The sequence below is a fragment of the Passer domesticus genome, chromosome 6, assembly GCF_036417665.1.
Source record: "Passer domesticus isolate bPasDom1 chromosome 6, bPasDom1.hap1, whole genome shotgun sequence".
Taxonomy (NCBI): Eukaryota; Metazoa; Chordata; class Aves; order Passeriformes; family Passeridae; genus Passer; species Passer domesticus.
In genome coordinates this window covers 38,855,716-38,879,211 of record NC_087479.1, presented here as the reverse complement: position 1 = coordinate 38,879,211, position 23,496 = coordinate 38,855,716, and the positions used below count along the sequence as shown (strand labels likewise).

The 23,496-nt window shown below is 40.2% G+C and overlaps 1 protein-coding gene across 4 annotated transcripts in view; it reads left to right on the top strand.

Annotated features, from left to right (window-relative positions):
- The window catches only part of AMBRA1 (autophagy and beclin 1 regulator 1), a 126,613-nt gene that overhangs the window by 79,546 nt on the left and 23,571 nt on the right, over positions 1–23,496 (top strand). For all 4 annotated transcript variants that reach the window (XM_064424767.1, XM_064424766.1, XM_064424764.1 and 1 more), the window contains 3 exons: positions 5,297–5,485; positions 5,916–6,070; positions 19,418–19,557. In XM_064424767.1, the coding sequence (XP_064280837.1) occupies positions 5,297–5,485; positions 5,916–6,070; positions 19,418–19,557 (484 nt within the window). The remainder of the gene's footprint in view (positions 1–5,296; positions 5,486–5,915; positions 6,071–19,417; positions 19,558–23,496) is intronic.

Genomic DNA, 23,496 nt, shown 5'->3' with positions numbered 1-23,496 from the left:
TATTTTTTATGTAGTTTCTCTCATGCTAGTCACTGCTCATAAATTCAGTTTCTTGCCAATTTCTAGTGTTGAACTGGTCTCGTTTAGGAATCTGGAGTTCATCCTATTCTAACACTGCTTGGGTCTTGAGGAAGGTAATTTGATCAATAGTTACTGATCCACAGTGGAATGCAGGGTAACAGTAGAAGAAAAAAGAAATATTAAACAAAATTTTAAATAGGAGCAGCTGTTAAGAGAGTGCCATCTCTGAGGGTGGCTAGGAGCGGATGGTGTGTCCAGCAGTTTTCCTTTGGCAGACAGTGCTACTGCTGCTGGCATGCCAGGCCTTCCCCAGCTTCAAGCATAATTAATGTCCAAGTTGGCACAACAGCTTGATTAATTTGTTCTCTGATGTTTCTTTTGATCTTTTTTGTCAGTTCTGTGGTTGCATTAACAACAAAAGAAAACAGGAGATGAAAGGGCAGTCTTCTTGCAGTAGTTTTCCAAAAATAGCAATAATTTTTCCCCTAAAATCTTCCTTATTGGCTTCATCTTCAAATATCAGGCCACAGGCTCAAAGTAATCAAATAGCCTCTGGCTTTGTTGAATGCATGGGCATGTTTATCTTTCTCGTCTCTTGAGAACCTCGTAAATGCTGTCCTTAAAATGGAACCTTGCTGAGATTTCCACCTGTCACACTTAGACTTCTTCTGCTTGCACAGTAGGCTCTCTTACTTCCAGAGGTGTAGGTGCTACCTGAGTCCTCATCCTTCGTAAATGAGGGCAAAGCAGAGAACAATAATGCCAGTGTGAATCAGGTAATGAAAGACAAATAAATGCACTCTTTCCTGTTAAGCACAACTTGCATCTCTAATTTTTTATGTTCCCAGCACACATCAAGGGGGAAATATAGCTCTCTTTTAGCAGGAGGGCTCATGTATTATGTTTTGCTAAGAGACATTGAGCATATGCAGCAAACTTTAAAAACAGGATGATACCCATTCATGTTGGTCTTCATTGTGGACTGCTCACCAAAAACCTCTGTGCTGGAAAAGGAGCAGTGTGTGTGGGGGGAAATCCTGTAGATAGAAAATGAGTGAACGTGTGCTATATGATTGACTCTGGGTGACTGGTGATCCAAACACAACATTGTTTTAAAAAGACATATAGTAAATCCTAGATGAGGAAGAGAATTAGAGACCTGGAAATGAAAAGAATAGCCATGGAACTGTAAGGATATGTACAAAACATGGCAATATCCCCAAATCTGTAAATGGTACAGAATATAAACATTTCTTACCTTGCAAAAAAAAGTGGGATTTTATCTTAGGAATGTCCAAGTTTTCATTGGATTACAAAACAAAACCAAACTTTAAAAGCTGAGAAAAACATGGATTATATAGACTGATTTTTCACTAGTTAGATAGAAATCAGTATTTTTCCTCTCTAAAACTTCTTGTACCTCTTTGAAAAGCAGGAGTTCATTAGGACAGATTGGTTGCTGGGCTAAATAGGTCCTGTTTAGGATCTGTCCCTGAATGTGCTGGAGCAAATCCACAGGAGGGCCAGGAAGATGATCAGAAGGCTGCAGAACCTCTTCTGTGAAGACAGGCTGAGAGAGCTGGTTTTGTTTAACCTGGAGAAGAGAAGGCTTCAGGCAGACTTTCGGGACTTAAATGGATCTTAGGAAAAAAAAGTGGAGAGAGACTTTTTGTTTGGGCAGATAATGATAGGACAAGGGAGAATGATGTTAACCAGGGAAGATTTAGGTTGGATATTAGGAGCAAATTCTTTGCTTGGAGGGTGGTGAGACACAGAAACAAGTTGCCCAGAGAAGCTGTGGATGCCCCATCCCTGGAAATGTTCGAGGCAATGTGTGATGGGACACTGAGCAACTTGATCTCATCAAAGGTGTCCCTGCCCGTGGCAGGAGGGTTGAAACTATGTGATCTTAAAGGTCCCTTCCAGCTCTAAACTCTCCTATGATTAAATGACTCCCATACCTGTGCTCTGAGGAAGCAAGTTTATGATCTGTGACTTCTAATATTGAGCATCAAATGACAGTAATTAGGAATATTGAGAACCCTTGGCTATCTCATGGAAAATGCAACCAGACACCAGAGGTGCAGGACAAACATTTGTATCTTGCAGAATAGGACTAAGAACAGTTCTTAGACCCCCAAGAAATGGACTGGATTATGGGTTTTTTTCCAGTAATCGAAGTTTTTTTTGCAGGGTTGGTGGTGGGGACGTTTCATAGCTGTATCTTTAGCAAATGCTCTGCATGTGTGCTTTGTTTATTTGCTCTGTTTGTTGTCTTTTTGCTTGGCTCTCTTTTAAGTAAAGTCCTGTGGCTGTGAGAGTTCCAATACTTACCTTTTTAATATGTTCCCATTCCCCCATTTTTTCCTCCCAATTTTTTAGAACACTTCTGATTAGAGTACCACTACAAAGGAATTGATAAGCAAGGACCCCTTATCCAAGCAGACTAGCTCTCTGCTGCCTTAGGAAAGCACATACTGTAGTTCCTAAAATCTAATTGGTTAAATTCTTTGCTCCTTTCATGTCTATTGAAAAGACTGTTCTAGAATCTTGTTCTTTTTTTGAAACCTTTTGATGTCCAAATTCAATAATTCTTTTACCCACTTATCTGCATAGTGGTCAGTTTTCAACATTATTTGTAGAAAACTGATGTTTTTCTGGCACGCACTTACTGTAGTTTTTGAAAATACAGATACAATTCTATTTCCTCCCTCCCTTTTTTGGGAGGGTTGGTGTTGGTGTTTTGTTTGAACATAAAATTCATGCTTCATTTTCCCCAGTCATCTTCTTTGCTGGACATGTTATCATTTATGGTTTAACCACTTTTGAACATGGCTGGCCCAAACTGTGCCCAGGGCCTCCTGCATGTGGTCTCAGCACAAGGCTGTGTATCAGCACTGATATTTCTTCTGGAATTGTGCTCCCTAGTGCAGTTTGGGATTGCTGTCACTTTCGCTGTTACACTGGGTAATGGCTCAGTTTTTGCTACAATAACCAAAGTTGATTCTCTCATGTTTTCAAGTTCCTGGGTGAAGCAGAAGTTTAGAAATGTCAACACAACCAAGAGCTCCACTGTCAATACAACCTAGAGCGCCTAGAGTATAAATAGGATTGGTTTTGGAATGAGTCACTCAGCAGGAATCCTCCCAGTTTGACTGGGGTTACAATGGTACAACCTGTTGTCATGTATCCTTTAGCTGGTTCACAGCACATACTGCAGTTCTTGTGCTGATGCCCATCTTCTCTTGTGGAGACATAATGAGTATTTAAATAAAGCCTAGATTTTTTTTTAAGGGTACATTTATTTCTGTCTCCTTTTTTTAAATTAAGCAGTATAGTCTTTAATCTTGATTCTCTTGCCTTTCTGTTCAACTAGCTTCAGACTAAGCACTCAAGAATTTTGTCATCTTTTGAACCACCTGTTCTTTAAGGCCCATGTATATTTCATGTACTGGTATTGCAGCCTTGATAGTGACTACAATTATTTACCTTTTTCTGTTCAGCACCTTTCTGTTTATACTAGGCTGAAAATTACTGTTTTTAGCAGCTTCAAGACTGAAAAATTGGTGGAATAAATTTAGGGTACAGGTGTAGGTGGTTTGGTACAGAATGTAATTACATAGTCCACTTTCAATCCTCATCTTCTTTTTCATCAGAGTTTCCTAAATGGAACAGTAGATAGAAGTTGATACTCAGCCACAGAGGAAAGCAGTTCCCAGGAGAAATGTCTTTGAGACCAGAAGAATTTAAGAGGAGGTTCAGTGAGTGCTTTAAATCAGCAGTGCTGTAAGAAGGGCAGTGCTGTCTGCTTCCCTCTCATGAGTACTTTTTGTGCTGCTGCAAGCATCTATGCAGCCATGGGGTATACTGGATTGGGAAATTGTTCTGGTTAAAAATTTATCTAGACAACTGTCAGTAATTTTTCATAGCAGTTCCCTGATGCAGTTTTCTTCTACACATGTGTTGGAAACAAAGGGTGGGATTTGTTGAAGTACTGAGTTACAGCCTTAATTTTATTTACAAGTTCGGACTTTCAGAAATATGCACAAAGCATTCTTGGTACTGTTACTTGTTAAACTAATAAGGGATCTAGACTAAGAGGTGCCTTCATAAACTTGCTTGCAATTGTAGCTGAACATGTTAAGGCCTCTTCTGGGCTAGGCATAGTCTGATGGTTTTTCAGAAATGACCTGAAGATCATTTCTGGACTGTAGAAATCACATGATGCTCTAGCTTCAAACATGTGGGTGTGGGTGTTCCATCTTCTAGCATGCAAACTTTCTGTATTGCAAATGTGGACTTTATTTCTATTATTTTTTTATATCTCTGTACTCTTGAGTTTGAAAATACTAGAAGCTGAAATTTCCCTGTCCCAAAAATATTGTATGCAGGTTCAGCTTCAAACCTCCTGAAAAACTGAAGCGCGTTTAGGTTAGGCTGGTAGAGTGGACATCAGTCCAGCCATGTCTGAGCAAGGTGCCACTGAACTGTTGGTCTAGATGGATCTTAGAGGCCTTGGAACCTCATTGTACTAGAGCTTGTAGTCTTCATGTGCAAGGTATGAAGGGGGAAACATGAATGAGGTCACCCAGCAATTTACCAGCAGGGATTAAAATAAAACTATTGTTTTGTGGATTGCTACTCGCTACGCTGCTCTACAGTTACTTCACTGGTATGTATGAGTGTCTCAAATACTGGAATAATTAAATGGAGGACTGGCTGGAGAAGTTTCTGCCCTTTCTCACTGACTTTATCCAAGATGAGTGTAGAAATCAGCTGTCAGAAATGAATGTCTGTATCTGGAGGGAGGAATTTTTCACTCATCTCCTGTTTATTGAAGATGAGAAGAGCAGGAACAAGGCACTCTACAAGAGAAGGGGAAATGAATTAAGGTGTACTGTTTCTAATGAGAATGCTGCTGGAGTTTGTCAGTGTCATGATTTGAGACTTGTTTAAACTGTGCTGTCCTTTGCAAAGGATGCTGTTATGCTTAACAAAGGGCAGTATTTGATAAAGTGCAATTGCTCTTATTTCTTGGCTGAAGGCTTCAGGAGGTGAGTAAATTTAATTTCCTGGGCTCGTTGCAGTGTCTTATCTCCGTTTTGGAGCAAGTTATACATTAATCAGGGTATTAACATTTCATAAACTTTTGGAGGAAGCTAAATGTCTTGAGTGCCTTTTGTGTGTATTGTCCATTATCCAACATTAAGTTTAAATCTTACTGTATTCTGTTCAACCGTAGTACTATAATCACTATTCATTTCTTTCTTTGCAGCCTCTGTGAATGTGCTTGTCCAAAACTGCAAGATTTACAATGATGCTAGCTGTGATATCTCTGCTGATGGGCAGCTGCTGGCAGCCTTCATTCCCAGCAGTCAGAGGGGCTTCCCTGATGAAGGAATACTGGCTGTATATTCTCTGGCACCCCACAACTTGGGCGAGATGCTTTACACAAAGCGATTTGGTAAGCATACAGCAACAAGTCAGGGTGGGTGAGGGTGTGAGAACCTCAGAACTTCAGCCATCAGTAAGAAATGCAATAGCTTGAGCATTTGTAGCAACAGGAAACATTTGATTGGCCATCTAGCCAGCCACAAATGCAGCACTGCTGGAGAGAGGCTTGTGATATGGTCTGGACAAGTACACTGCTGGTATGGGGGAGCTGCTAAAGAATAGTTTTTAATTTCTTAAAGGACTTCATTGTCTTAGTGACAGAACACCTGCAACAAGGAAATGTCTTAGGAAATTTGTAACTTTTGCAGGTCCCCTTGTTCTCTACCCATGATAAGAATGAGATTAATATGGCATACAGTATATGAATGAAAAAGCTGTGAGGATGAAACACAGGGCAGGATGTCTACCCATGAAAGAAATAAACCCTCTTCTCTTCATAGGACCCAATGCCATTTCTGTGAGCCTGTCTCCAATGGGCAGATATGTTATGGTGGGACTGGCTTCCCGACGTATCCTCTTGCACCCCACTACAGAACACATGGTTGCTCAAGTGTTCAGGCTGCAACAGCCCCATGGTGGAGAAACCTCTATGAGGGTGAGTATATGTGTATTCTGCTTGTGTGTGTTTGGCTCCAGCCTAGTAGTTAGTTGCTGGGCTCTGACAACAAAGAGGCAGCATGTTCTAGACCCACGGAATAATAAACTCATGAAGGAATTTATTTTAGAGGTATACAAACGTGGCAGGAGAATGTAAATACAACAGAACTGTGAAACTTTTCTCTTGTTTCAAAAATGATGATGAACAAATACATTCCATGTTGTGTTATACATTCCTAGGGCTAGTCATCATTCAGAGTACCTAGTAGGTCTTTTGTACCTTTTCAGGTGGTATGCATCTTGCTAGTGGTACTTCAGCTGACTTTGCTGAGGCAGCGTATCAGCTGAGGCTTCAGGATAATTTTCTGTCATTCCTAAAAGCAATTAACCTCTAGGACAGCAGCCACCAGCAGTTTCAGGAGGGGTAGGGGCCCAGCTTCATATCCTACCTGCAAACTGAAGTTGACCATGCTTTTCCCAAACAGGCTTTGCTGGCTATGTGTAAGTTAGTTCTTAATGCATATGTAAGGGTATTTGGCAATGGAATTATCTTTGTGTTCTGCTTTGTGTGGCAGCTGAACCATGATCCACTCTGACTCATTTAGTACCTGAGGGAAAACCTTCATCTTTTCACTAACTGGCAGAGTTGAGAACATGTGTGTCTTTGCTTTCTTAATGAGTGAAGCACAACAGCTGTTCAGTGATGGTTCTAGGTAGTAAAAGCCATGTCCAGTTCATAATGCACAAAGAGAGTTAAGGAGTCAGAACTAAGCAATTTCTAAAGCTGAAATTTGGGTTGGATTCAAGTTTTAGACCATGTATTCAGGTGACTTGTTTTAGGAGATGAAAAATAAATCTTCAAAATTTTCACTTTGAGGGATAACTTTACTGTAGTGGAACTCATTCCATGAGAAATCTTTTTTTCCTGTTGTTTTCTAAAATATTTTTCTTTTTTTCTTAAAGACCTATCTAAGTATTATTACTTTTGGCCATACATTGTTTTCCCAGTGTACAAGGGTCGCAGTGAGGCATTTGTCTACTGACCTGACACTGGGGACAGACTTGTCACTGGGAGAAATTCCTTGATTCACCTTTGGATTCTGTAGTTGCTTTTCAGGCAGTTCATGATTCAGAGAGAGTCACTTTATCAGCTGATCTGAAACTCTTGTTTATTGTCATCATGTGCTCCATATTATAAGGCAAGGGAAGATAAATTATGAAGTTATTCTTTGGTGTACCAGTCAGCACTTTTTCAGATGTGGTTCTGAGCTACCATTCTGGTACAAGCCTCTCCAAGTAAGAGATAGAAATTAAAATGTATTTAAGAAAAAAAGTACAATTTGGATTACAAGTACAGTTGGTGAAAGCTGCGTGGATATAAGATCACAATGATTTACCATCCTGTAAATCATTTTAAAATTCTAGTTTGACCTAGTACTGTTTCTTTTTCATCTATTTTAAGATCCTAGTGAAATGCATTTTTTTTCCTGCCAGAAACTGGAGTAGCCCTTCCCCCACAGTCTTTTTAGATATCATAAGTTAAGCCAGAGAAGTCCTATTAGCAAATATCACATGTCCTCCTCTCATCTCTCCTTTACATTTGCTCTAAACTCCAGTTGCTATGGCTTCTAGCCCTTGTCTTTTGGAGACATTTTTCTGTAGCCAGCTAAATCAGCAAGCTCACTGTCTAAATGTTTCATTTATATTTCTTCATCTTCATGTCTTCAAATGCTTGTACCCTGCTCTTAGTCACCATTTAGTGAAGTAATGCTTTGTATTCTTTAATCTTCTCTTGTAATTTAATCTTCCAACTTCCATTTCTTTCTTCTTTTGAACTCTCTCCAAAAAAACCTTATTTTCTTTTTCTTTTTCTTTTTTTTTCTTTTTCTTTTTCCCTCGTTCTGGGATGTGTTTATATGTACATAATGTGATAAGCACAGTTTTACCAGAATCCCACAGAGGGTATTTTTTTTCCTTTTGGACAACAGCTTTTATTTATGCAGTTGGAAACCGTTGAGGGGTGGGTTAGGTTTCAGGGGGGGTTGATGTTTTGATACACTGAAAATTTTGTACCATTTTTTTCCCACTCTTGCTTCTCAGACTTGCTCCACATCACTGCACTTCTGTCTTTCTCATCTGCTGTAGTTCTGGATTTTTTTTTTCTCCAGATGGATTGCATGTATTCTAAAGGTTGCTTTTCTTCATCTTTCTTGCACATGTATTTATAGCTTCCAAAACCTTTCCACCACATTTTAGAATCCAGTCTAGCAGGATTTGCTAACTATTTTTCTGTTTTCCCCTATTCCAAATCATGTTTAAAGATGTTAAAAATATCTTCTTTCTGACAGCTTTGGGCTTGGAGCATTGTGCATGTGTGACAGGGTCATAGCTAGAACAGTTTGAATTAATTTGGTTAAAGAACCTTCCTGTTGAGTCATGTTGAGTATTGTTTCAACGTTTTGGTGTGCTGCTGGTTGTCTTTGTGCAGTCCATAGGACCAAGCTTAGAAAGCACACAGCTGTCAATTTCATTAATACTGCTCCTCTGTCTACTTGTAAAAATCAGTGCATCCACCACAGGTATTTCTTCTGCCTTGAGTTTTGCAGTAAGACTCCTTCATAAGTTTTTAATACTTTTCAAGGCATGCAAAATGAAAATAGAGTTTTAAGTAGGAAACTTCATCATATTCTTAACACATTGTCCTTACCATGGCTGATATATTCAGTTGGGTAAAAATCTTTTTATAGCTTGGCCAGCATGCAGCACAAAAAGGTTTAGGAAACCTGGTGAAACTGTATTCTTTAATATCTAATTTAATATGCACCTTAGAGAGAATCAGAAAGCATTTTTGTTGCCTCTCTGCCAACAGCTTGTAATACAAAGCACTTGTTACTCAAACTCTTAATTAAAAATGAGTCAGAGCCACGTTTGAAGCAATATTTTGTGGATATTTTAATTATACCCTACTCCAAAACTCCCAAAAGAAATGCTACATTACATTCTTTGAGAATTCTCATAAGTTGTTTGACAGTTCTTCTGCCTTCCTTCCTGCCTCCCTCTTGGCTTTGGATTTGCAGTCAGTGAACTGTAAGAGTAGGGCTTGGCAACGTGGCCTCCAAGCCACGGCTGACCAGTGCAATGCAGTGATTATTTCTGATTCAGATTAACCCTTCTTCCACATCCTTAACTAGCAGTCAATGGAATGCAGATTTCTATTGCTTGCAGAGTTTCTTCCATCTTGCTGTTGAAATAGAGGCTTGAAGATGCAATTAATTAATTTCATTGCATGAAACTTTAATACATTTAATTGTACTAGAAATCCACTGGCTGATGATGTAATTTTCTGAGAACTACAGCAGTTTTTGATTGTACTGAGAAGCAGCTTTGTGGTACAAGTGTGCATTGTCTGTGTGCATCTTGCTGCTAGTATTTCAGAGAGATTGGGTAGAGTTCACAACAGGTCAGGGCTGTCGTGGTTTGGCAGTTACAAATTTTGTTCAGAAAAAAGTCATGAATTATCATCAAATGTGGTAGTTGTGAGGTAGAGGTTTATGCTTTTTCTGCTCACTCCCTTCAGATTGTCCTGATTAGCATTTCACATGGAAACCTGGCTCTGCTAAAGAACAATTTTTAAACTTCAGTCTGAAAAACAAAATCTTTCTAGTACTGTTGACTTTTAACAGGAGGGGTATGCATGAACATCAAGTGTTTATTGCTTGTGTTCTTGGGGAATTTTTTTGCAAATCTGTGAAATGTATCTGTAGCTGGAGGGAACAGGGAAGGAATTGCTTTTAGCAAATATCTGCTTTGGGGGTGGTACAGATAGCAGTGATGCTGGGAATTGTCTGCAATTTGAGTTTCAGGGATAGAAAGCTTGGAGACAAGATTCCAAATGTGGAGTAAGGATAGGTTTTGTACCCTGTTTTAAAAACATAGGTGGAATTTGTTTCTAAATAACTCGTGTCTGTTTTCAAACTGTTTGGTTTAGGGTGATTTTTGAATTCCATGTGTTTCCAAGCATATATGGATGTTAAAGGACTTAGAAGAACATGACATTAGAATCTTGTATGGAGCTGAAAGTCCTTAGAAACATGGCAAGAGTAAGGATCATATTGTGCTGGATCTGATAGCAGTGGGTACTAGTGAGAAAGGCAGCCAGAAGGTAGTTTTATTTCTAGCATTCACAAATGCTGATGCCCTTGCAATGTTTAATCTTTTTCATTCTACACAGAGGAAGATAATGTGGAAATATCAGCAAAACATGATTACTAGAATCCAAATTAAAATAAAACCTTGAAAGTAGCTTTAAAGCTGAGGATATAAAAAGTGAGGTAGGTGATAGAAAAATTTGATTGACGTGAAGCTGGAGAGCAAATCATACAATTTGTAGGGATAAAGTGACTTAACCAATCCCCATCTCAAATGCTGCCTTTGCTTTGAATGTGGAAAAATTCAGGCTGTGGAGATCCAGAATTAGTTCTTGACAAGACTGCTGCTATTTGGGAAACATTCTGATTAAGTGGTCGGTCAATAGCCTGGATGGAACACAGTATTTGTACATTTCCATTGTAAACAGATGGAGCATTCCAAATACCACAGGAAGAAGGGCCTGAAACAGAAAGACTTGCAGAGTTTTAGCACAAAGCCAAGCTTTTTGTTCTAGCATATTAACTCTTAATGAGCACAATGCACAGTGAAAAGATGCACAGTTTTCCTGAGTGCTGTTGCGTTCTGAGCTCCTTGCAAGTGTCAGTAAAATGTATCCAGTGTGATCTGCAAAGGTCACTCACTGACTCTCTGGGTGAGCTGTGCAAGTTCCTGCAGCCATAAGCAGCCAAGCTTTAATCCTGAAAGCAAAGACCCTGTGCATCTGTTTTACTGAGGCACAAGTTAGTTTTATCAGAAACCTTGGTAATGTGAAAAGAAAATTGATTAGGAGAATATGAGTAAATGGCTTACTGCAACACATTACCTCCAGTGAAAGAGTTCATGTGAAGTAACATATTTCTGAGAACAAGAATAGAGTACAGCCTCTTGCTGTGTTGTTGAAGAATGTGTTGGCATGGTGTCTTGGGTCTTCTTTTAAGGAAGATTTGACATCTCCAGGTCAACAGGGTGATCTTCTGACGACTCCAAACAGAACTGCAAATAATATGTCCAATTACCACCCAAAGAAATTTTTCACTCTTGACAGAAGTCAAACCACATAGATATTTTTTAGCCTTTCAAAAGGCCATGCAAAGTCCCAGACTGCAGACACTTGTTGGTACCAGGAAGAGGACATGGAAACAGAATCCTTGTTTGACTGAAACAGGAATTCTCTCCTTTTAATAGGGTGGAGCATAATTGTCTGGTTGAGACCTAGTAGTTTGTATATTCTGTGTATTGGCAGATTCTGTCTGATGTCTTTAGGAAAACAGATCATATCCAAATCCTCTGTTGGTAAATACAGCTTATGTAGGGTACTGTAAAGAGAGCTGTATTCAACATCACTGTTGAGGGTGCAGATGGCATGAAGGTTTGCACAGATGTGCACATTTGAGTGTGGATGCAGAAATATGCAGGAATGGTATGCTGTAAGAGTTAGATATATTGCTGTCTTGACCAATTCAGTTGTGTCTGCTTGAAGTCTGCTAAGATAGAGCTTAGAGGAAACGAAAAACTCATTAGAATCCTTCATAAGATACTGTGTTAATATCTCGTGTGATGGTTAAACATGTCCGTTTTAGCAAACTGGTGTGAAGAAAAAGCAAATGACATCTCTTCAGGATCTTTTTGCTTAATGGGATGTGAAACTGAAAGCCAAGACATTTTGTTTAATATGAGGTCCAGTATTTGGAGAGCAGAGCCCTTGCAGTTCAGATAAGGCCTTGAGCCTATTTGCCCCAGTAGCTACTGTGAGCTTTGGTGCAGTTTGGTACATAGTTTTAACGAGATTTAAGAAATTATAGCAGACATGGTTCTACATCTGAGATTATTTATGTGCAGTCATCTTGCCCGAGTCATTTAGTTGGAAGGGAGCCAAAGTGAATTTTTATGAATTTGTGTTGACCTGGGCATGGGCTGAGAAGAAATTGCTGTTTGCTATTTCACAAAAACTTTTCCCAGTACTTCTTCCTACCATCTTCATTGAATTAAATTTGAACCAACTCTTTCCTCTTGTATTTATTCCTTCCAGACATGTAGGCAGCTGGATGTCAGCCTCTTTTCATGTAGAGGAGGATGCATGTAGCTCTGTCATCAACATATTGTTGACATTTGATCTTGTATGCCATTCCACTGAGGTTCAGCAGACGGAGAACAGAGTGGAATGGCAGCTGCGTGCAAATCCTTTGCTCTTGTCATTGGATTTTTAACATATTGTAGATGTTGCTGTTACAGTCTCAGCATGACATTTAATGAGGAATTCACAGATACTGGTTTTGCTTTGCAGTCTGAGTTAAGGGCAAAAATAAAAAAAGGTTGCCGTTCCTTTTGCCAGAGAAATGACCATATCTCTGTTAGATTGATGCAGCTTTGAGAGCTGTTGGTGATTTTGGAAGAGAGAGTAGCAGTGGGATACAGTCCTGTTTGCACAGTTCAGTTTGTTTGTGCATCTGCACTGAATATACATACACGTGTATCTGTCTGCTGTCTCTCCAATCCCTTTGGCATTCCTGTTTCCCTCCTTTCATCTTTTCCAACCATCTGCACGTGCAAATGAAAAGATAATTGTTTTGTTCAACAATTTCTTGCTTACTCAACCCTAGGTTTCAGATCCCAGTTTGGACCAGTCTCCTAAGGGGGTTTTTGGAGCTATTACCCTGGTTTTACAGCCTTTGAAAGACAGGTAGTAAAATAATGAGCCACTTCACTGCAAGTGTATTATTTTCCTGAGTGAGAGCTTTGTTACCTAAGATGATCCATTTCTTCATAAGACCTTGTTCCCATTAATTTTAAATGTAGTAGTTGCATGGCAGGCTTGTGAAATAAAGTACCAGCTGATAATGCGAAGAAATCACCTAAAGAAAGGAAGGATTAGGTGTGTTTTAATGAGACTTCTCTGAATTTGAAATACCAGCAATAAATTATGTGATCAACCAGGATCAGGAAGAACCAACAATCTTTTATGTTTGCAGAAAGTTTCGCAATCCATCCAACAGGACTTTCTGGTGTTGGCCTGTTTTAGGAATTGGATCAGCTATCCACAGTTAAGGTTTCAGTTGTTGAAAATTAGGAGTTATCATTTAATTTGTTGTGACTTAGAAAGCAAAGCTAGGATTTTCTGCATGGACAACAGGTGCAGAAAAAGACAGAAAAAGGTTTGTTATATTGGTAAAGACTGAAGAAAAATTTTATATATAATCCTATTGCATCTGAGGAAGATAAATGGGGTTGAAAGAAATTTTATTTGTGCTGAGCACTGGATGATAAAATCCATTTGAGGATAGGACTGACAAATCCAAAAAGATAAGTGCATTATTTTTCACTTCTTCCATTTTAACGGAGAAGGTCTTTTGGAAAGATGTGTGTGTTGTTAGCAGGAATCAGCTGTGGGGGAGGAGTTGGGCAGCATAGGCCAGCCTGCCTAATAGGGAGAGACTGGGAGCAAGAAAGCAAATCTTTTCCCCTATCTCATCATGAGAAATAGGTGCCTTTTTCTTTGTATCTCCATATAGGCACAGAGACTCCTTCCAAACAAAGGGGAGATTTGCTATGTTTCAAAATGCTGGTATACATTGTCTTATGAAGAAATGTATTGAGCAATCAGTCAGTTATCCCAAGGAGTGTTTGTTTTGCTTTGCTTTGCTCTGCTTTAGACAAGCTAGGCTTGAACTTGGCTGTAGAGGATTCTGGAGTTTGTGACAGTGCAAGTCTTAAACCTGAATTTCATCATATTTTGTGAAATTCATTAATAGGTGGCAAAGTAAAAAATGTAAGCAAAAACACCATGCTCTTTATTAAGGAGATCAGTTTAGAATGTCGTTTGCTTATTATACTTCTGGGCCTTCTAAAAACACAAACTAATTGACTGCATAATAAAGTCAGTGATGCAGACTTACTGGCCAAGGACATGTGGTGTATTCAGTGGAGTGGTAGATGCTTTATAGAAACTTACCTGATACCTTGGTGTCACAGGTAAGCTAGTTAACACGTTGGCATTATAAAGATGTCAGGTAAGATCTTTCATTGGTAACACAGTATTAGGAGGAGGCAAAAAAAAGATAATTAATTTATTTAAATGCTCTCTTGAAAAGCTTCCTGTAATTAAAAAAAAAAAAAAAATTAAGTCAAACTTGCTCTGCTTATGCCTTCATGCTGTCACTGCATCTTATCTGCTGCTCTGGCAAATACAATTGGAGTTCATAATTTTCTGCATTTGTTTAATGCTCTTTGAGTAGTGTCAGACTGTATGTAGGCCTTGCTTGGAGATATACTTTCAGTGAACTTAATACAGTGTTGTGGATTGGCTGTGATTTTAGGGCTGCATCGGTAGTATAACCTGTACTCATTGAAGAGCACTTTGTTTACCAGTACAAACTTTACATCTGTGGAGGTGAGAAGTACATTTTATTGGCTGCCATTACAGTTATACTCATCCAGCAGAGAGAAATGGTCCTTCCTGAAGCTCTTCCTAGGCAACCCAGGTCAGAGTAGCTGCAAAACTGTGTATTTTACCAGTCCTCCAAGAGGTTTCTTCAGTGTTTAACACATCAGATATTTCTTTCCCTGTGTGTTTTCATTGTCACTCAGCCTTTGGTGACAGTGTAGTTCAGTTGAAAATTCATAATTATGGGTTAGGCTTTTTTTGTGATTTAAAAACCCACCTTATCTACTTCAGGGATGGCAGGATTTCCACATGTAAAGGAGACAGCAGCTGCACCCCCATCCCCCCAGCAGTCCTTATCAAGGCTGATCTGATAGCCAGCTTACTGCTTAGCCTAAGCAAAGGTAATGGCTTGAAATTTATTGGCATCTCGAAGGCAGATGCATCTAGTTGAGAGCAGAAATGTCTCTATTGAATTAAAAAAAGATAAAAAGCAAGAGTTCCTGCTGAGTTTTCCTACTGCTTGTGCCAAAACTTTCTCTTCTCCAGTTTCAAAACATGTTTGTTCTTTCTTGAGTGCCAGAGAGAAGAAAGGTCTCACTCTGATAACAAGCAGTGTTCAGCACTCCCCTGCTTTTCATTGCTCTCCTTAGAGGTGGGAAGGCCTTGAGCAAAGAGATGGCTGTGCAGATGATGCCTCTCTGCTTTGGCCAGGCACGGCACAGCTTGGATCAGCTCAGTGCAGCACCGTGGCCAGCTGGCAACAGGAGCACAGGCTTGGGGCTGCCTGCTGCTGCTTTGGTGACTGACAGGAAACTGGCAATTGCCCTGTCCAGCTTTTTGGTGTTGGCACATCCCAGAAATGGGGGGAAAGGTGGAATTTGAAGGGTGTTATTAAAAAGCAGCCGCTTTTTAGTACAGAATGGGAGGGGAAGACAGAAGGACTTGCTCAATAATGAGGATGTAGCAGAGACTTTTCACAAAAAGTTTTCTTACCTCTCCAGGGCACGTATAAATTAACTGACTAGCTGTATGCTGGTGTATTGTGCCCTGGGCCTGTCAGCTTGACGTTGAGGAAGAGATCATTGAGAAAGATTCCTTGAGGCTGTTGATTGTCATGCAGCCTCTCCTGGAACACTGCCATAAGTAAATACCTAAGTTAGTGGCTGTGACAGTACTGATGTGACAGTGGTGACAAGTTGGAGGGGAAGCAGCAACAGTGGGCTTGAGGTGGCCTTTGCACTCCAAATGCAGCTTGTTCTTTGAATAATTTGAGGGCCTGTTTTTTCCTTATCTTCATGCCTTATAGCCCTGCTTTCTTTGAGCCATCTTTTCCTGTGGCTATGAAGCAATGAAAACAGCTTTAGAGAGTTCACAGTGTATGATGTACATGCCCACTCCTGTTGAGTGAGGATGGAAAGGGCGCACCAGAGAGATAAGTTGTTGCTTCTAGTACAGTTTTTGGAAATAGAAAAGTGCAAACAGAAATCAACCAAATCTTTACCCATACTTCATGATTACAGGAATGTAAAATGGAAGCAACCATCTTGTTTCTTTAGTGAGTATTGCTTCCCCTTGGTACAAATTGCCTTTTGTGTGGAAGTTTAGCTACCTAGACAGTTTTGATTTTTCTAGATGAAGACTTTTTACCTTTCTGACATGCCCTAAACTCAAGGAGAGGTGGATTTCTTGAAATGACAGAAGACTGCTGGAATCCCTGGCAGAGTGTGGAGAGATCACCAGAGACAGAGTTTTCTACAAACATAACTGTAGGTCAACCAACTGCTCTGTGTAATTCAGGCTGGACCATGGGATCCTAAAGGGAAGGAGTAGGACCTGCCATGAGTACTGAAATGATATTTATAAGTCATTGTTGTTGCAAGAAGAGAACAGCGTGCTATACTTGTGTTACCTGCTAGGGCTTAAGCTTCCATAGCTATGTTCTGAAGCTCACACTCCTCAGATTTCACAGTGTTTGTTGTTAGAGAAACATACCATTCAAAACTATTTCAGAAGAGCATCTGGACATAAAGGCAGCTACCAACTTTGTAAAATGCTGAATTGCCATGTCTAATGGTGTTGCCACGTAGTATTGAATTGGTAGTATAGTGATGCTAAGAGCAAGTTTGATATTGGTTATGGTGAAGAGCATGGAAGCTTTCTGTGTCTGCTGATGCTGATAATGGGCTGATAACGTGGTACAATGTGATATCTGGTAACTGAAAGTGCCGCACTATTAAAAATAAACTCTCTGGAAACTCTGAGAGTATCGTGGGCACCTTTAAAGATCAATCACTGCACTTTTACAACAGTGTTTCTAAACTGATTCCTGAACCTTGGCCATCAACATGGCGTTCCACATGGCCTGCAATTAATCTGTGGACCAGCCCTAATGAAAAGAAACTCTCGAATTATCAACTTTATTCATTTGTACTGTTGATTTTAAGAGTTTGAGGGTTGGCAGCAATCACTTGACCTAGAAGCTGGAGAGTTATGTTTATGTAGGATTCCTGTAGCAACCTGAGAGTTTTTCCTACAAGTTCAGAATTACAAAGCCCAAACAATCCACAGCAAAGAGGTCAGTCTGTGGTATGTTTTCAGGCTGGCTACTTTGGTTGAAATATCTCAGTAACTTTTTATAAGATTTAATAATCAAAACAAGAAGACAAAAGAAAAATCCAAAAGGAATTAGCTGTGATCTATGGCAAATAATGCTTCCTGGCAGAGTTCTGACCTTCTTTGAAGAGAAGGACCTGCTGATGTTGAAGGAACTTAAATTTTTTTTCCACTCTGTGTATAGAGTAGGGGGTCTTGTTAATGGATGCAATTGCAACAGACAGTCTGTATGACTGCATCAGATTGATTAGCTGGGTCCTGGTTACTGCTGCGAGTGGTGATTATGCCAGTACAGCTGCTTTCTCTTTTTATGTACTAATTACCACACGCACGGATGTCATCACCCTTAACACTGCATGGAGTTGTCCCATTAGCGTGGGAGTGGGAAGCAGCAGGGGAGGGGAGCTCTTCAGCATGACAAGCTGTTTAGAATTGAATGGAGTGGAATGATGAAGCAACTATTCTGATGCAGAATTTTAAAGCTATCTTGTCTTTGAGATTCAGCCCTCAGCCAGCACTTGTCAAAAGCAGACTCATGTCCTTGTAGGAGCATTTTCCATGGGGTGCTGTTTGCTGCAAAGCAATAAAAGCAGTAAAGCTCAGCTGTAGCCAGCAAGTCTCCTGGCTTGGTGTGGCTGGTTATGGAGCATGTGGGAGAACAGCTGTGCAAGCTGACCCGCCAGTTGGGAGAGCTTGCTACTAGCCCAGGAAGGTGGTGGTTTCCTCAGATGTGACAAAGCCATTCTCAGTAGAAGAGAAAAAACTGATTGCTTCTGACTTGCCAAAGAAGGATATAAAGGAAGACCCTTGCAGTCTTGAGAGATTCAGAATGCTTATTTTATGAATTTATGCTCCTGGTTCTGGCAGACCCCTCCATTTCCCCTCCTTCCTCCTCCAAATCCAGTCTTCTGAGAGTGCACCCTGATCTCCATGGTAACAGGTGTTAACCATTGTACAGCTGATTCCTCCCCTTCTGTTTCTCCCCTTGCCCTTCCCTCCGTGCTGCCCCAGCAAGAAGGCAGGGCAAGGGAATGGGACTGATATGACAGAGATGGGTAAGACATAGCTAAACCTCTAAAGACCTGTTCCTTCTGCCCAAATGTTGAGCTTCTCTGAATACACTGACTGCTGAGTGATAGCCAAGGCAAAGAGTGGCCACTTCTGCCATACAGAGAAATCCTTTTTTCTTGTCTAATGTGACCTCCTCAGAGGAGCAGTTAAATTTGTTACTGGTGATGGGAAATAATGTAGCTATATTATTTTGCTCTGACTTTCTTTGTGTGCATAGAGGATGCTCAGGATGAAGGTTCTGGGTACTAGCTATTGGAGGGCACAATTAGTTAAGTAATCCTCATGCTTCTCAAGTTAAATTGTCAAACAGACACGATATGCAGTGGGCAAGAGAGCTATGGAATAAAATGGCCCCAGTTTGTTATGATAGCTGATAAGTACCATCCAAATGGCTTCTAATTATTTACTTCAAGTCACCTCAGTGGTGCAGTAGTGGTTGATGTGCATTTCCATCAACATTCATCCTGTTGCTCCAGCATAACACCATTCCCTTCCCAGCTCACTGGTTCACCACCATCCCCTTTTCTGTGGAGTCTGGAGGAAAGGTTTTGTGAAGGTTGGATGCTTGCCCACTAGAAAATATAGTGAAAACCTGTCTTTCACTTGGATTTATCCCATTGAAAATCCAAATTCAAAGTCTGTTAGTTGCAGTGATGACAGTGTACTAGCTAAATTTTTGAAGAAATTCTCTTAATGATTTGGTCTTGCAAATGCAGTCTTCAGTCCTACCCTTCCAAAGTCCTGATACTTTAATGGCCCAGTACACTGAAGCATCTTGTCCCTCTCTATTCTAAGTAGCCAAACTTATTATTACTGCTTTTTCAAGTTCCCCTGCCTTTGTTTTTATGATATCCATGTGTCATATTTTTGGGCTAAATGGATTGTTGTCAGTATACCCAGTTTGGGTTGCTTCACAGCTGTGTGCCAGTCAGCCTGTTAAAGATTTAAGGGCACATGTATGTGCATTTCTAGCAGCTTCTTACTCTCACTGCTGATTAAGTGGTGGCTTGCAATCCTGTAAAGTGACATATCTCTATGGCCACCTGTGCTGCTGTGGGGAAATTTGTTTGAGCCTCCTTGGCTCTCCTGCCTTGTGTTGTCCTTTCAAGTCATCTCCTGTTGTTGTTGCAGAGAGTTTTCAACGTTCTGTACCCAATGCCTGCCGACCAGAGGAGACACGTCAGCATAAACTCCGCCCGCTGGCTGCCTGAGCCGGGGCTGGGACTGGCATATGGCACCAACAAAGGGGACCTGGTGATCTGCCGACCAGAGTAAGTGCTTTCCATGGAGACACTACATGGAGCTGTGACTGCTTTAGCCATTCTGTTCTCAGGGTAGTGGGGGTAACATGGCTGCTCTTGTGCTTGAGGCATCCAAAAACCCCAGTGCCTAATAGTTCTTTGGACTGCCACGGTGTTTACCTGAGTCTCTTACAATCAGTATTTGTTTTGCTGATGGTAAACTTCGGAGAGTGAAGTGTATCTCATTAGCTCATGTTATTTCCCGTGTTCTACTAGAATTTCTGAATCCTTTATTTCTTAGATGACTAGTGCAGTGTCTTTCAATCTCTGTGGATTTACAGATTTCTGAAGGTTTACACTGACAGGAAATTTGAGTTCGTAATATGCTTGCTTTCCTCAGCTTTCTTGAAGACCACAAACCAATTTGAAAGTTGCTGACATAGAATTATCAAGTACTTTTTTCAGTATTCAAGTAAGAGATTCTATGAACTGCAAAGATTTTTGTCATGATTATGAGCAAGCCAGTGAATTGTTTTGGTGTCCTCACTTACAGTCCAGTGGTGTGACATGTACATTTCAGTTCTCTTTAATTTGTATAGAGCTGTGAAAGGTGTAACTACCCCTTTGTAAGCTTACAATTCAACACAAGCTAGTTCAGTTGTGGTCTAACAGATTATGACAGTGACACATACTGCTTTCAGTGTTCTTGGGGAGTATCTGCCTCCTACTTTGTTGAAACCCTTCTTTCCATTGTGTTGTCCAAGTGTTCTTTTGCAACCACATTTCTTTTATGCTGCAGGGACACTTCAGGAGTTTCTCTGCTTCAGGTATTTCCTGGTAGTAAACTACCTTAGTATTCTTTTGGGTTGTGCTTCACCTGTTGAAGTTCCTTGGAATTTAAAAGCTGGCAGCTAGAAACTTAAAGCACTGCTGGTGATCGCACCCCATGCATGTGGACTCCATCTGTTGTGCCATGACATCAGACATGTGGTGCTTAAGGAGAGTCATACTGTCAGTTTAGAATCACTAGCTGGAATCAGAATAAATATATACAATTGTAACAGTGACTAATTCAGCACAGCCTTCTGGTGAAGTCTGTGGTTGGAATTCAGATTGGCCCAGTTTTGGTAGTACAGAATGGCAGTGCTTTTCAAACAGCCCTCTTGTTCTCTTGAACATTATCTTTCATCAAGACCTTATTTATACATGAAGTTCTATAAGATACTTTTATGGAATAAGCTCTAATCACTCTCTTTCAGGATAAGTGGCTTTCTTTAAGAACAGTTGTTGTATTTTGTAAGCAGAATTATTCAAGAATAATGGCTCTTTTCTTGAACTTGAGAATATTTAAGTTATTTTCAGTATAGAAAAATGGTTAAATTTTTCTGATTATGGTTTGCTGATTATGGTTCTTGAGAGGAACTTGGATGAGAACCCAGGGAAATGAAGTCTGCCTGAAGGTAGATTCTTTGATTGAATGCTGCAGAGTCAAACTTGATCTGGCTGTCCTGGCTTTACACACCCCACTTTACATTTTCACTCCAGTGCTTGCAGCATACCCCAAAGCTGAGTGGCATGTCTCTTCTTGGCACCTCACCAATTAAAGAGTCAATATGAACACTCTTATGGTATGTTATGGAAGCACAGTTAGCTCTTCTGCCACATCTGTGTGCAACCTTCTTAGCTCACCATGTTAATTATACACTATTCCAACAAAAATAGCTGTTTTGTATGTGAACATGAAACAAGACGGCTGTATTAGCTAGGAGGTTTACTGGGGGGTTGACAAAAATGCTTCAGCAGGTTTCCTGCTGGTGAATTGGAGTGATTGATGCTGCTGGTGATAATTGTAAACATCACATGGACTGGTGGGTTCTTTCTGGAGCAGGACACCTGATGTGTTCTATTCTCAACTGCACCATTTTACTGAGCAAGAACAGTCAAGAGTGACTTGCAAACCTCAGCGTGAAGGTGTAGATAGTCACTGAGCTGTATAATTTGCATTGAGGCACTAACATAAGAACACAAAGGTGAGTGGGGCTCTATCAGAGTAGAAGTGGCTTGCAGCTGTGGTGTCTGTTCCAGATCTACTTGACAGATCCTTAGAGAAAGGAAAAATCCTGACATGTCAATGCCATCTCAGTAGTTTCTGGCTTAATAAACTTTGTTTGAGATTGGTATGTGTATTTGCTTTAACTTGAGAATTGGGGGTGAAAATGAAAAATATTTGTGTGGTTTCCATACATAGTAATACAGTGGAAGACAAATACTAACTGCAGGACTCAGCAATTGATAGAGTACTATTATATGGAGGATAGTCTAGCAAACAGCAGGAAAACATTATACTACTGATACCCCCCCCCCACTGTTCTAATTTGGCAAAGAAAACCATGGTCAGTAGCAAACAACAGAGATTATAATAATTCCCTGGATCTTAATTCCCATATGCAATGGAGGCATTTGATCCAAGCACTATAGGAGTCATATAAACAGATTGAAATAGCAGCTGTTCCTCAAGTAGAGGATGTGAATGAGTAGACTGGAAGTACAAGCTGACCAAAAAAAGGAAAAAGGTCTAACTTGAAGCTCCATGGACTTGTGATGGGATGCTATGCAAGTAGTCCCAGTGTTCAAAAGAAGCACTGGTTAAAAATTGAAATGGCAAGGTCGTATTATGTTGTCAGTTCATTATTGTAATCTCAGTACACAAATTCATAGGGTAATTTCTGAAGGTAAGTAAAATAAGAACCATGGAAAGTGGGATCAAATGCATTGTGATTTGCCTAAAGTGGAGTACAGTAGGTTGTGTACCTGTCCTTGAGAATTTTATGGTTTTATTTCTAATTAAAGGGTCAGCCAGGGATTTGCTCTAAGTCTAGCATATCTGTGGTTTAGTGAGGCAGTTCCTATATTGGAACTACAATAAATCTGGTTAATTTTTAAAGAATTAGAATAAGATCAGGTAAAGAGTGGGTGAAGACCCAAAGGCTAAAGGAAAGAATACAACATTATTGACATCTGGACTCTGCAAAAAAGAGATCATTTGGCTTCTTTAAATAAACAGTTCTGGAACTGGTTGATTAATACTGTTTACACTAATGGCTGGTAAGGGTGCACTGAATAAATTTGCTGAGGATATGACATTAGCTTTGTCATTGCAGAGAAAAATCAAAGTATTGCAAAGGAATCGGATTGCTGTTAAAATGACTGGAGCTGTAGAAATGAGAACTTAACAGTACAAAGTGCACTTAGTGACTAATTACACTGAGTTCAGTAGATAAAATGATGGAGGAGGAGAAAGACCTGAGGTTTTGGTTGACTGTAGGTGATTAAGCCATCAATACATGAGGCTGTAAGAAAAAAAAATTTCTAGGATGAGATACAAGATGCTTAACAGCAGAGGTGGCAAAATATTAATATGGGTGTAGAAGAAACTAGATATATAAGCTGGAATAGTTTAAAACTTGCCTTTTAACTTGTACAGTAGCATAGGGTGCTTGATAGTGGGAGCAGGGAAACATTTTATCTAAGAAAATCTGCAGTGTGGAGTCTTTATCAGGGCTAAAAAGGAAAGCTAAGGAGGGGGTTATGTAGCCTTCCATAAATATCCAACTTGTTCCAGTGCTCAGTCACCTGGACAGTAAAGAAGTCCTTCCTCTTGTTTTGGTGGAACTTTGTGTTCCAGTTTCTGCCCATTGGTTGTTGGTCAGCACTGTCGAGAAGAGCCTGGCTTCATCTTCTTGACACTCTCTTCAGTCCCTCCAGTGTAGCCCTCCACTGGACCTGCTCCAGGAGCTCCATGTCTCTCTTGTCCTGATAAGTCCAGAACTGGACACAGTGCTTCTGATTTGGCCTCACCAGGGCTGGGTAAGGGGGCAGGGTCACCTCCCTTGACCTGTCAGAGAGTTATTAAAGCTCTTTCTAGTACACCCCAGGATTCCATTTGCTTTCTTGGCTACAAGGGCACTG